Below are 13651 nucleotides of genomic sequence, written 5' to 3'. Positions count from 1 at the left end.
TCTGAAGTAACAGAGATATAGTAATAAACAAAGCAAAGTCTCTGTTCTAAGCAGAGTAACAAACAATGAAAACATAAACAAACAAGATAATTTCAGATAGTGAAAATTCCACTGTATAATACAAAACAGCAATCCAGGTGGGCAGGGAGAACACTGAATTCCCAGGGATGATCAGCAGAGACTTGTCTGTGAAAGTTACATTCAAACCAACCACAGAAAAAGGAGCCAGTAAGGCAAAAATCTGGAATTGGAATATTCTAGGCAACAAAACAACAAAAGGCTCTGAAATGCGTGAGGGATGGAAAGAAGGCCAAAGTCACTGAGGCAGAGTTAACAAAGGGGTAGCAATGAGAGAGGGGCAGAGAGAAAGACAGGAGCCAAATCAGGGAGGGCTATGGAAGAGGTTTGGATTTTGCTTGTCATGAAAAGCCATTGGAAACTTTTAAGCAAGGATTGATATAATCTGAATTACTCTTTAAAACCAAAGCTGGCTGTTATTTGTATAGAACAGTGGTCGGCAAACTGCGGCTCGCAAGCCACATGCGGCTCTTTGGCCCCTTGAGTGTGGCTCTTCCACAAAATACCACGGCCTGGGCGAGTCTATTTTGAAGAAGTGGCATTAGAAGAAGTTTAAGTTTAAAAAATTTGGCTCTCAAAAGAAATTTCAATCATTGTACTGTTGATATTTGGCTCTGTTGACTAATGAGTTTGCCGGCCACTAGTACAGAAGAACAATATTGGAAGCAGGAGGTCAATAAGGAAGCTATTAATGAGGAAATACCAAGTTTTCTGGTTTGACTGCCTCAGGATATCATGATGCCATTTGCAAAAAAAAGCGGGGGGGGGGGAGTTAGACAGGAGAAGAAGCAAGCTTGGGTGACTGGGCACATTGAATTTGAGAGTTTTGGGACATTCCACATAATAGGAAACATTCAGGAGAAAACAGGACATATGGACAGGACATACGTGGTCTGGAGCTCAGGAAGGAGAACTGGACTAATGTAGATTTAAGAATTATTGATATATGAATAATGTAGCTACAAAAATACTTGGGATTCCCTAGAGAGAGTAGGTGTAGTAAGAAGAGGAAACTATGGAAAGAACAGCAAGGCATCTTAGACCAAGAAGGACCAACCAGAGAAAGAAGATTAAAGAGAGAGAGAAAAGTATCACAGAAATTAAAGCATGTCAAACGATGGTTAAAGGTTAAATAAAACCGAAAAGTTTCTATTGTTTTGTTTTGAACAAGAAAGTCATCAGTAATCTTGATGATAGCAGTTTATGAAGGGAATGAGCTAGAAACTAAAAAGAAGTAGATCGGGGAGCAAGTGGAAGGTGAAGAAGGGGGACCAGTAAGAGTACACTCTTCAAAATCTTGGCTATGAAAAAAGAAGAGGGAGGAAGGGCAGTAGCTAGAGAGGTATTGGGTTGAAAGGGCATTTTTTAAAGGCAGGCTAGATATGTCCTCTGCCATTCCACAATTCACGTAGTTCTACAAATAACTCTTCAATTCTCCTTCCACCTTCCTTTGTCTGCCATCTGCTCAAAGAATTTTCCCAATGTTTAATCTGCTCTTGGCCCCAGGGTCCTAAGTGGTTCCCCCCTGGCGCTATGAGTGTGGCCTATCCTATGCCACAGGAGTGCCAAACTTTCATGTTGGCCAGATGATGGGTTACACACACTCTTTGCTGGGAGGATCTGGACAATTACATTCAGATTTTATTATTAGCTTAAAATGTGAGCGATCATCATTCTGTTTTTTAAAATATAACTCTCTCTTGGGCCCATTTATTTCTCTGAAGCCAAGATTCCATGGGCTGTGAAACACAAAGATGTGGAGGGCAGCAAATGAAAAATGGAACCCAGTGACGGGGAAACTGTTCAGAGCTGAGAGAAATATTCAGTATCCTATCCCCTCACGAAAACAAAAGCATTTCTGAGCAATGAAATCTATTCCTGCATACTCTATCATCTCCACTAAGGTGATGACTTTTGTTTGGAAACCATTTATGAAGAAAAAAAAGTCCATTTTAGAAGAGCATCTCCACTGGGTTGCTTAAAGGATAAAGTTTGCAACGTAATTCCATTCTGTGTGGGTAGGGTTCACTTAACTTCTGAGGAACCTGCTGAAATTACAGAGCCTATCACAAGCCTGGCCTCTGGTGCCAGGCCAAGATTCTGTTTTAAAGCTGTTGAATACCTTGGATTTGTCTGTGTATATCTGGAGAGGGTAGTGGGGGATTTGCGGGGTAGGGAGTAGTGGAACTCTTTAACTTACTTCTCTTTTCTGTGTAGTTTTCAAACATGAAGTAGAACTCCTCTGAGTCAATTAAAATTAAGCATCTCCCAAGGACCCAAGCAGGAAAGTTGGCTCCTAGAAAAGGCAGTGCAAGGCAGGGGATGGAATGATTTGGTCCATCACATGGGTATTTTCTCTTCCACTCCTTTTCTGTGGGTATAGTGGTCACAGGCAGCAGTAATTTTTTTTTCCGATACTGCTATTTCTCCTACTGACGCATGGGTGAGGCAACAGAGGGGAGTGGGGCGTTGTTTCCTTCCGATGCATTTGAAGATTATCCTGAGCTTCCTGGTAGCCTTTTCCCAGATGACGTTAAGAACACTATGGCATAAACTAAACAGCTTGAAAATTCAAGAGAAACCTGAAGACGCTATTTCTCTTGGAAAATTACAAGGTGAACAAACCCTAGAGGTTCTACACAAGGCCTGATGAGAGATTTATTAAAATTCTTTACATACAAATTGTTTAAATTCTACTTAAACACAGTGGGAATAGAATCAATGAAGCACAAAAGAAATAAAAATTTGGACAGAGATACATTAAAAATGTGAAGATACATTTTTAAAACAAATGCTGCTTATTGTCCCTTTCTTTTTGTCTTGCCATGCCCCCGGCTTTTAAGAGAAAAGCAATAGCTTTTAAATCAATTATTCCTTCCTGAAATGTCATCTCTCCATAACGCCCTCAAAATCCACATCAACTCTATCCTGCTGTTGTTGGCCTGATCCACAGAGCCCAGGAGTTACAACACCCATTACAATGGCAAGAAAGCCAAGCTTCCTAAGCCAGCACTAATACTATGGGCAGAACTTTCATCAAACAGCTCCTAGGTCAACCAGAGGGAAACCAAGGTTCTACCAGTGCTAGCCTGCCCAGTGAACCCTCTAAAGGAAATCGAGGAGCACAACCAGGTTTATTAAAATAAACTGGACAAGGCACCTCCAATGCTTAATGGAGCATATGGCTGGATCTGGGGATGGAAGCTGCACTTTGCATTCTTTTCCAGGAAGGGAGGGAGTGCAGTGGCCTAAGTCCTTGGAAACTCCTCAGTGCCCTGGCTGGCATCCTGGAGATTGTTCTGGGAGGGGTATCCCACTCTAAGCAATAGGTTCCACTAAGTCTTATAATAAACAATACAACCACCATGGAAGTCAAATATTTAGATTCCCACTGGAACAGTGTTTCCCAAGTGTGGGTCCATGAATGTGCAAGATAATATTTACCACTCCATACCCAAGCCCTTTTTCATCTCCTTCCTGGGTTACTACAGTTATAACTAGCTCTTCTCTTGATTTATTCCTAGCTCCCTTGCTCCTCAAAGCTACAGTAAAGAAGTTACATCATTTACTAAGGCAATGCCAAATCTAGGTTGAGAAATACAGTATCAGACTAGGTCATCGCCAACACAAAACACCATACAAGAGATTGTTGTTCGCTTTTATTATTAACAGCATTCTCATAGCAAAACCTTAAAGTTTATCAGATTACTGATTTGTATTTTAATGAGCCACCTCTTGATATATTTTCTAGTTTTTCTCTATTTAAAGTTGGAAAGGATCTCAATAATATTGACATCTTCTGTTTATAAAGCACTTAAAAGTATTTTTAACAAACTAATTTAATCCTCATAGAACCTATGGAAGGTAGGCAACATAATTACCTACAGGCTACAGATGAAGAAAGGTTCAGAGGGGCTAAGTGATTTGCTCAAGATCATATAAACAGCAAAGTGTAAGACAGGACTTTGGTCCAGGTTTACCTAATTTTAAGACAGTTGTTCTTTCTGCTATAACTGGGCTGACTCACCAAGTCAAATATAAAATTAAATGATTTGGGTGACTGTTTTCAGGAATTTCTATGGCAAATTAAGTAACTTAGCTCTTTTTGGGCCGCTTTCAGTATTTTTTTTAAGAGGCCAAATTTTACCACTCTTTATGCTCCCAGATTTCAATATTGGTTTCAGTTTCAATTCAACACAACATATTTTACTGAGAGCTTTGAATGTACCAAATACAGCACAAGAAGCTAATAATACAATGATGATTCAGTCACAGGCTAGTTAAGAGGTCCTCACAGGCTGCTCACATGTCCAAGTTCAGATTAGATGATCTGGGAAATACAGAAGATCCTACATTTCCCTTGGCTTGACTCCTTTAGTCTATTCCTTCACCGACTGACTTCTGTAACATTTGCTAAGCAGAAATGAATAAGACACAGGCATGCTCGCTAGAGTTCATAATTCACTGAGGTAGATAAATACGCTAATGAATAATTTATAATAAACCTTGATAAATACAGCAACAGAGATATAAATAAAATGCTATAAAAGCCAAGAGAAATGAGCAACCAGCTCCACCTGGGGAAAGCAGCACAGGATCTTCCTGAGAGACTAAGTCTTAAAACATGATGGTCTGTTGAAATATTATAATATCAGCCCTTTAAAGCATGCCTTCATATACTCCTTAGTCTCCTGAAAACAATAAATGTTCACTATTTGTAGGTTGACAGGTCAAAGTGCAAACTCCTTTCAGAATGTTTAACCTGTGGTCTGGAATAGAAAAAATGTGTCACAAACTCCTCAGCATTTGCTCCTAGTTATAGTCATTTTTCTTAACAGACTTCTAGTGGGTTGAATGGTAGGTCCCAAAAAGCTATGTTCCTGTCCTAACCCTCAGAACCTGTGAATGTGACCTTATTTGGAAAAACAGTCTTTGAAGGTATAATTAAGAGTCTTAAGATTAGATCAACCTGGATTATCCAGGTAGACCCTAAATCCAATGATGAGTGTCCTTATAAGAAAAAGAAGAGAGTCGACATGAAGATAGATGCAGAGATTGGAGTGATGCAGCCACAAGGAATGCCACCAGAAGCTGGAGAAGGCAAGAAAGTTCTCCCCTACAGCTTCCAAGGCAGGGGTCCTCAAACTTTTTAAACAGGGGGCCAGTTCACTGTCCCTCAGACCGTTGGAGGGCCGGACTATAGTTTAAAAAAAAAACTATGAACAAATTCCTATGCGCACTGTGGGCCCGGGACGAGTCAGCTGCTAAGCAGGACAGGCAGCGGCACCCGGCGGGCCGGATAAATGTCCTCAGCGGGCCGCATGTGGCCCACGGGCTGTAGTTTGAGGACCCCTGCTCCAAGGTGTAGTGCTACAGACACCGTGATTTCGGCCTTCTGGCTTCCAGCGCTGCGGGAGAATAAATTTGTACTGTCTTAAGCCACCTGGTGTGTGATTATTTGCTACAGCAGCCACAGGAAAGTAATACAAGACCTAATGATTCTCTAGCAGCAGCAGTATCAAGACACTCTAAGAACTTAATATAACTGAACAAAGTGGGTTAGATGAGCCAAGTCCAAATCCTCAGGAAGCTTCCATGGAAAGCCATGCAAATGCTAAGGCAAATGGCAGTATAGCAGCTCTTTGGAGGTAGACAAATCTGCATATGGGTTCCTATTCTGTCATTTAATCAACTATATGAATTAGAAAACTGAATAAGCCTAAGGCTCAATATTCTTATCTGCAAAACAGGAATAGTTGTAAGCATTAAATAAGAAACAGTGCCTAGAAGAGTTAGCATAATGACTGGCCCACAGTTCTTGTTATTACTATTATGGATACAAAAGAATACATGTGGACAGCTGAACAGACACAGTGATCAGATAAGTAGAGAAGTTCAACTAAAGTCAATTACCAGTTCTTTGCATGGATCTTATTTGCATGGATGGCCTGGATCGGCTGTGCAGGAGGCAGCTGATCAATGATTCTCTCTCATCATTGATGTTTCTATCTCTCTCTCCCTCTCCCTCTCCCTTCCTCTCTGAAATCAATAAAAATAATATTTTTTAAAAATTTACTAAAGTCCATTTTTAAATCTTATGGGATTGTCTCAGATTTGTAGATTAGAGAGTTCTTTTTAAGAGCACTTGCATGTTTTCAAAATTAGCATATATTTATCAAGTACCTATTATGGGCTGAGTTCTGTGGGAAATTCAAAGGATTTTAAGACAGTCCTTGCCCTACAGAAATATACAACCTGATTGGGGGAAAGCATATAAATAATTAGTGCATGCAATGAGAATTGCCTATAGAATTAAACATGTGGTTCCCTTATGGTCATCACAGCATGCACTTCAATGTTTGTTTTTGTCTCTGATTTTGCTTGTTTTTTGTTTTGGCCTTACTTTCCCACCCCACCCCCTCTTTTAAACACCTTACAACGTGGTGTTTACACATATAATCAATTTACTTTTTACAGTCACCCTTAGGAAGTTCTATTATCATCCCCATGTTACAGGTAAGAAAACGGAAGCTCAAAGAAGCTAAGTAACTTCCCCAAGACCACAGGTGGAGGAAGGCTAGGATTTGAAACAGGTTTTCCGGACTTCAGCCACTGTACTGCCTCCCTGTCTTCCTTTCCCCCTTTTAAGTTCTTGCAAAAAAACAAAAAACTTATATCTGAAGGATAGGTAATGACAAACGAGTAACATCCATCTGTGTCATCCTCTCTACACATGCCCAAGGAGTAATAAAATCTTCTGTGGGGAATGAGGACACATTCTCCCCCTGACGCTGTCCAGGTGAACCTGTTAGAATTCCTTAAGCTAAGCACAGGACCCACTACATCTCTTACAGAGAGCCCTACGCAAAACAAAAATTGTTCAAAATTGCTTAATAATTTCAAGAGGTGAGAGCAAACCATTAAATGAAGCATAGGGCCCTTCTAGGCCCCAGAGGACGGGAGGAGGAGGGTTCTCAACTGCTGAACATGGACTCTATGCCCACGAAGCATCCCCAGCCAAGCATTTTTCTTTCTCCCAACCTCAGCAGATTCACAGCCCTGCTCTGATGAAGAAGGCTGCTCGGAAGTCTTCCTCCCCACCGACAGTGACTACGACTCCAGTGACGCCCTGAGCCCCCGAGACCTGGACCTGGTGTACCTGTCCTCGCACGACATTGCCCAGCAGACTCTCAGCGGCCTAAGCGGCAGTGCCCCCGACGTCCTGCAGGTGCACGACATGAAGTCTTCAACGGGGTCGGACCCCCAGGGCCAGGTTCCGGGTCCGGATCCAGACCACGCGTGTGCCGAGTTCCTCCACGGCCTGACCCTCACGGGCTTCGGGCCGAAGAACCACGCCAAGATGGCTCCGGGCGTGCGGCCGCCGTCGCTGGGCTTTCTGGGAAAGCGGAAGCCGGCCAAGCACCAGCACTACGGGGGCTTCAGCCGGCACCACCGCTGGCTGCGCATGCACAGTGAGACGCAGTCCCTCTCGCTCTCTGAGGGCGTTTACACGCCACACCTGTCCCGGGCCTGCGACCTGGCCCAACAGCCCGGAGAGGCGGAGCGGCTCGGATCTACGGCAGATGGGCCGCGGGCCCTGGCTCTGACCCACGCTGCGAGCCTCCCTGAGGGGCGGCAGAGCATCCTCCAGGACCCGAGGCCTTCCATGCACCGCATCTACGTGGAGCCGTACCCCGAGGCCCTGGTGGACATGGATGCAAAGTCCTGGGCCAGCTTGAGGCCACCTCCTGGGGGCCACTCCCGCCTGCCCAGCCCCACCCGCCCAGAGAGGAGCCCGGAGGCTCCGACCACCTCCCAGGTGTCAGAAATACTCAGCAGCATGCTTTAGGGAGGCCACGATCGGCTGTGCATCATTCCACAGCAAGTCCCTGCATTTTCTATCACCCAGCCTGCCCCCACCATGTCCCCACCCATTTTCAAATGGTTCGAATGTTAAAAAAAAAAAAAAAAAAAAAAGGTTACAGGTTCAAGGCTCCCCCATTTTTTTATTTAAGAGTAGAGTTGGGGTAAAGGTGAGAGTTGCCAGTGTCATTCCCAGTTCAGCCTACAAAAGGCATAGAGGAGCTTTTGTATGAACATAGAGTCCTGGATGTAACAGTTCAAACATGCCTCCTTTTTGGTGGCACCTGTGACTAGGGTAGGGCAGCCCATTGAGCCACCCTCAGTTCTGCAGCTGGCTTTGTAATCTGACCCCTGGGTTTAGGGCTCTTTCCTGAATTTGTGATTGATAGGAGGATTCCTATAGATGAAAATAAGATTAGCATTGTTTTTTTCTCCATTCCAAACCTTTAAACGAGTTTGGGGGAAAGGAGCCCAGGTTGTACCTCTAGGGCACAGGGTCAAGTGGACTTGTCCTGGGTTCCCTGTCAGCACTGATCTGATTAAGGAAGCCTTGGACAAGCCTTTTCTTCACTTAGTGCTGTGTGGAAACCACCAGAAACAAAAGTAGAGGATGGTTCTCTTCTAGCTCTGTCTTGCAAAGATAGAATAAGGTAGGAAGCAGCCCTTCCTGCACACTCAGCTCCCATTCAAGCATGAAAAGGGGCTGTATATTATTCCAGGGTGCAAGAAGAGGGCTGAGTTAAGTGAAAGCCTGGTTGTAGTCAAGGTAAGAGACGGGAGAAAGACATGAGCAAAAATGTATTTTCTTTACAATCCTAAAATAAGTCCATGGGGGCTGTGTTTCTGAAAATGATCATGGATCTGCTCCAGATTTCTTAGGTGATGGACTTGTCATTGAACGAGAAAGTGCCCTGCAGATAGGGCCAGGCAATGATGAAGTCTTTACAGTAACACAGACACATCTACTCACCCCCACGTCACAAGCCACAGGACAGATTGTCCAGGGCTTGGGTTGCTGTCTGCTCTTTTTAATCCACCCTTTCCAAAGTCAGTTTTATACTGACAGCAGCTGGTCCATTGGTCTCAGGGAAAATCTTTCCTTGGAAGACCCCACCAGTGGCTCCAAGGCTGTGCTCAAAGACACCTAAAAATCCTGGTTTGGTCTCATTGCCTCCCACCTGCATTTCTCACAAAAGGGAAACCCAAATCAAAGAGAAATCACACTGCATGTTCAAAAAGGCATGATGAGCCTTCCTTCGTGTCCTGGAGTCAAGACCCATTCAGTTCACTGATATTCTAAATGGTCCTTTTCCGCTTCATCGGCATTTTGGTTAAATATTGCTCTTTATGGCCCTACGCCTATGCTCACAGTTCTACCATCTGTCTTCATGGGAAGTCATACGAAGTCCCCTGTTCACAATGTTATTCTGGTCCCTTTCATTTTTGAAACATTTGATTTAGTCATAAATAATTACCCTGGTGCAAAGGTACAGATTTGGCCCATGGCCTGTGATCATTAGAAAACTAAAGCCCAGAGCTCAGTCTTTTTTTTTTTTTTTAAGACTCAACCAACCTCCCAAAGAATCTGATCGGAATCACTGTAACTCCTTTTCCATGCCTGGGAGAATTTTAAAGGGCAGTTTTCTTCTTTCTGAGTGAATTCTCTGCGTATGGAGTGTTAGAGCTAGAAGGAACCATAAAATTAGTCTAAGTCCTTGCATTTACAGATGATGCAATTAAGACCCAGAGTTGTTAAGTGACTTATTCAAAGTCAAAGAGCTAGTTTAGTCTCAGAGTTAGGTTCAGAACCCAGAACCATCCTCTTTATAGCAGGCTCTCCCACTGGGAATTGGCACAGACCAACTCTTGTCTATGGGCTACTTAACTAGTTTTCCGATCATCTATCTACTTCTAATTCCAAATTCAACATTTTTTCTCAACCTGTTATCTAATAGGTTTCCAATATCACAGAGCTCCTTGTTGCCAGGAAATTCAAATTTCATATAATAAACATCTAAGCTAATTAATTAAAATGCAAATTTGGGAGAAATGTCATTGAAAATTACATACCATTTTATTCCTATTGAATAACAGAAAATGACAGTCACCTGCATCATTGTTTATTTATTCCTAATTATAAGATAGATTATATATGTTCAACAGGGTGAGATGAGATGCTGGAATTGTCAAGAACTAAGAAACCAAATGATTCTTTGATCATGACCTGTCTGGTGGCATGGAAGGAAGTTTGTGACTGTGAATTAGAAGGAAGGCATTTGACAGGCAGCAAGAGCAGAGACTGACCCCTCCGTGGGCCCCTCAATTGGTCAGCAAGCTCTGGCATACTGGATCAAATAATGACTCATGAAGTGAAATTGCATTAAATCCAAATGCACTAATTTATACAGAGGACACGGGGTTATTTCTTCAACTTCAATGAGAAAAATAAATGCACACCCGTGAAATGAATAATGCACATTAGGTTTAAATGGGCTTGCTTAATCAACTTGAAAATGCATTTTCCTAGCACTACAGTATTCCTATATAAAAGTGGGTGGTATATCCTCAGTAATTAGCTATTTGTTCAAATAGCCTCCCTCCACCTGTACCTTGTGAGCTTAGTTTAACTTAATTCATTCTTGTGAGTGAAAATTGTGTTCTCTAATTCACAGTCCTTTATTCAGTTGGCCAGTCTTCTCATTATGGAAACTTTACAATATATGAGGATTTTTTGTTTGTTTTTGGTTTTGTTATGGTTTGGTTTGGTTTGATTTGATTTGGGTTATGATGGACATTTGACTTTAATTTTTCTTAAGTCCAACCTGGGAGCCTCTGGAGGAAACTTTCCTATCCCAGGTCTTCTTTTCCATGGTTTTTCTAACATGCTTAATTCTCACCAGTATTAGCCAGCTCTCACCATTTGTGAAAATCCTCAAAAATCATTGACCGAGACCCTCCCACACATCGCTCTCTATTCTAAGTCCTACAAAGAACAAAAGAATTCAAGTATAAAATGCATCCCCAGGCTACAAGGAGCTCACAGTCTGGTATGAGTGTAGCCATCATCACCATACATCTCACCAATGTCTGTCCCCTCAGCCTGGCCGACATAGCACATGTTGGGCCAGACATCTTTGATTTCACTCTCACTGTCTAATCATAAGGATAACAGCCTGGAAAAGGAAAGTCTTTGATGTGTATGCTTGCAACCATTTAAAAGGCTATCACATCCTCTTAATTGGTGAGGATATCTGGGAGAGAGTAATTTTAAATGTTCACTCCAGGGAATGAGTATTTTAAGAAGTGGGTACTTAAAGATGAGACCCATTTCGTTTTAAGAACATTCACTGATGCTCAAAGCAATAATTACTCTGGAGAAAATGGCTCCATTTGGTTTGAAAGTTGAAGCCAATTAGTAATAATATTCCTCCAGCCCCCATTCCTGAAGGATCCCAAAGCACTTTATGAAAAGCAATGACTGAAGCCTTGTTGTACTCCCCTAAAAAGACCTTGTCTGGGAGTCACCTGGCAAACACCTACCCCATCCTTGCCAGGAGATCATGCCAGACAAGTGGAAAGAGGACTGGCTTCTCATTCATTGTTATCCTGCCTCATGAATGTGCACCCGGGTAAGGGTTGAACTCTTCATTTGAAGACAGTTTTAGACAAGGAGGCATACCGGAAAATCCCAACTCCTTGGCCTCCTCTTGTTCTTCATACTCTACCCAAGATATACTCACTTTCTCTTGGAGAACTATCAACTCAAGATCTGTAGTGCATTTAATTCCCCTAGTTATGTCAACAACTTACAGAATTCACTGGTTTCTTAAAATTGACACTTGTTAGAAAGATGATGCTATTATCCTACAGCTCTCTCAACTTGGTATAGCAGAGCTACAACAGGGAGTGCGCATCTCGTGGTATATTTGTTTATTGAACTACTAGAGGCCCAGTGCACAAAATTTGTGCACTTGGGGGGTCCCTCAGCCCAGCTTGCACCCTCTCACAGTCCAGGAGCCCTCGGGGGATGTCCAACTGCCGTGGAGGTGGGAGAGGCACCTGCCACAGCTGCTTTGCTTGCCAGCCATGAGCCTGGCTTCTGGCTGAGCAGTGCTCCCCCTGTGGAAGCGCACTGACCACCAGGGGGCAGCTCCTGCATTGAGCGTCTGCCCCCTGGTGGTCAGTGCGCGTCATAGTGACCGGTCGTCCGCCATTCGACCGATTTGCATATTAGCCTTTTATTATATAGGATAACATACTCATTAGAGAGGGTAGTTATAGATTAACAAGAGAACACTCTCAGAGAATTGAAAGTGCAACCTTTTCACTTTATAAAGTCTAAATATTTTTTCAGGTGATTCAATAAAGCAAATCTGAATTATTTTTCCTGGTGATACCTTTAAGGGAGCTATCCGTAAAGCAGTGATACCTCTTCACAGGTAGCAGGGTGAACAAGGAAAAAACTTGTTTCTTTGTGGGTCACCTCTCCTAAGATGTTCAAATACATGGCTCATGACTGTTAAGCTAAACTTCAGTGCGGCCTTACAAACAACAAGGGTAGTGTATTTGAAACTATGTTGTACAGTTTGGAAACTTATTCTGAGATCTTAATTCAGAGCTTTTCTGAGGTGTTGAACTTTGCCATTAGCAAAAAGTATTTTTAGAAAAATCCATTGACTGTTTATGAAGCACTGATTTTGCCATATTTCAGGTCTCTGGTTTTTCCACTACATCTGCACACAGTAGTTATATTTGGGAGTTTTTTCAATTATTTCTTTTATTTCCATTAATAATGAATTTTTAAAATGGTTAATCAAAAGGATAGTTGGTTTTATTTAACAGTCATATAAAGTAGACTGTGAAAATATGCTGTTTTGATAAAGGAAGTAGGAGGCTTGTTGTTGTTTTAAATATTATCTTAGGGTCTTTCCCCTCCAGATATATACACTTTTTCATTTTGGCAAAAGCCAATATTTAACTTAGTGGCAAATGTTATAAAGCTGTTAGTTAATGCTCTTTGCTCCTCTTCCTCCAGTCCATGACATAAAATTCTAAATATGCTTCCACAGCAACCACCATCCAGTAGCTGATTTAGAAAAACCAAGTTTGGAAAATTATTGTGTTAAGTCACTCTGAGTTGCTGTGTTACTTCTTGCCCTGTAACAAACCAGATGTTTGAGGGTTTCCTATGTATGTGGTCACAAGGATCAGTGTAATGTTTGTGATGGAAATAGAATTAAAGAAGTGTGTGTGTGTGTGTGTGTTTGTGTGTGTGTGCGCGCGCGCGTGTGTGTAGTGGGGAAGGGGTGTTTCATAGAAAAAGTAATTTAAGTGACATTCTATTAGGCAGTGTTTAATTGCTTCCTGCCTAATGTGTACATAGTAATTTGGCTGATTATTGGTTATTCAGAATCTATTGTATCTTGTTGCTATGAATGCAACGAAGTGTATGTAAAAGTTTAGACTTCAGTATGTTATCTGCACAATTTTGTGTGCTTTAAACCTCTGTAAATGTACAGATGAATCATGATGTACTATGTGTTAAATGTGACTTTTGATCTTGAAACAATAATATTTTATAGTATTTTACAAACTATTGGGAAATTTTAAAAGGATATTGTAAATGGCCAGTACCCTCAATGAAAAACAATACTGGAAAAAATGCATGCCTCTCCAACATACCAATTTATAACAAGAGGTCAGAGGTTAA

General features: G+C 42.1%; 1 protein-coding gene across 1 annotated transcript in view; it reads left to right on the top strand.

Moving 5' to 3' along the window:
* ANKFN1 (ankyrin repeat and fibronectin type III domain containing 1) overlaps positions 1-8033 on the top strand; it is a 370109-nt gene extending 362076 nt beyond the window's left edge. Inside the window, exon 20 of the mRNA XM_080680192.1 lies at positions 7125-8033. Within this exon, the coding sequence (XP_080536318.1) occupies positions 7125-7927 (803 nt within the window). The 3' untranslated portion in view covers positions 7928-8033. The remainder of the gene's footprint in view (positions 1-7124) is intronic.
* The last annotated feature ends 5618 nt before the right edge of the window (positions 8034-13651 follow it).

Source organism: Plecotus auritus (genome assembly GCF_963455305.1).
Source record: "Plecotus auritus genome assembly, chromosome: 7".
Taxonomy (NCBI): Eukaryota; Metazoa; Chordata; class Mammalia; order Chiroptera; family Vespertilionidae; genus Plecotus; species Plecotus auritus.
This window is presented reverse-complemented; position numbering and strand designations above follow the sequence as displayed.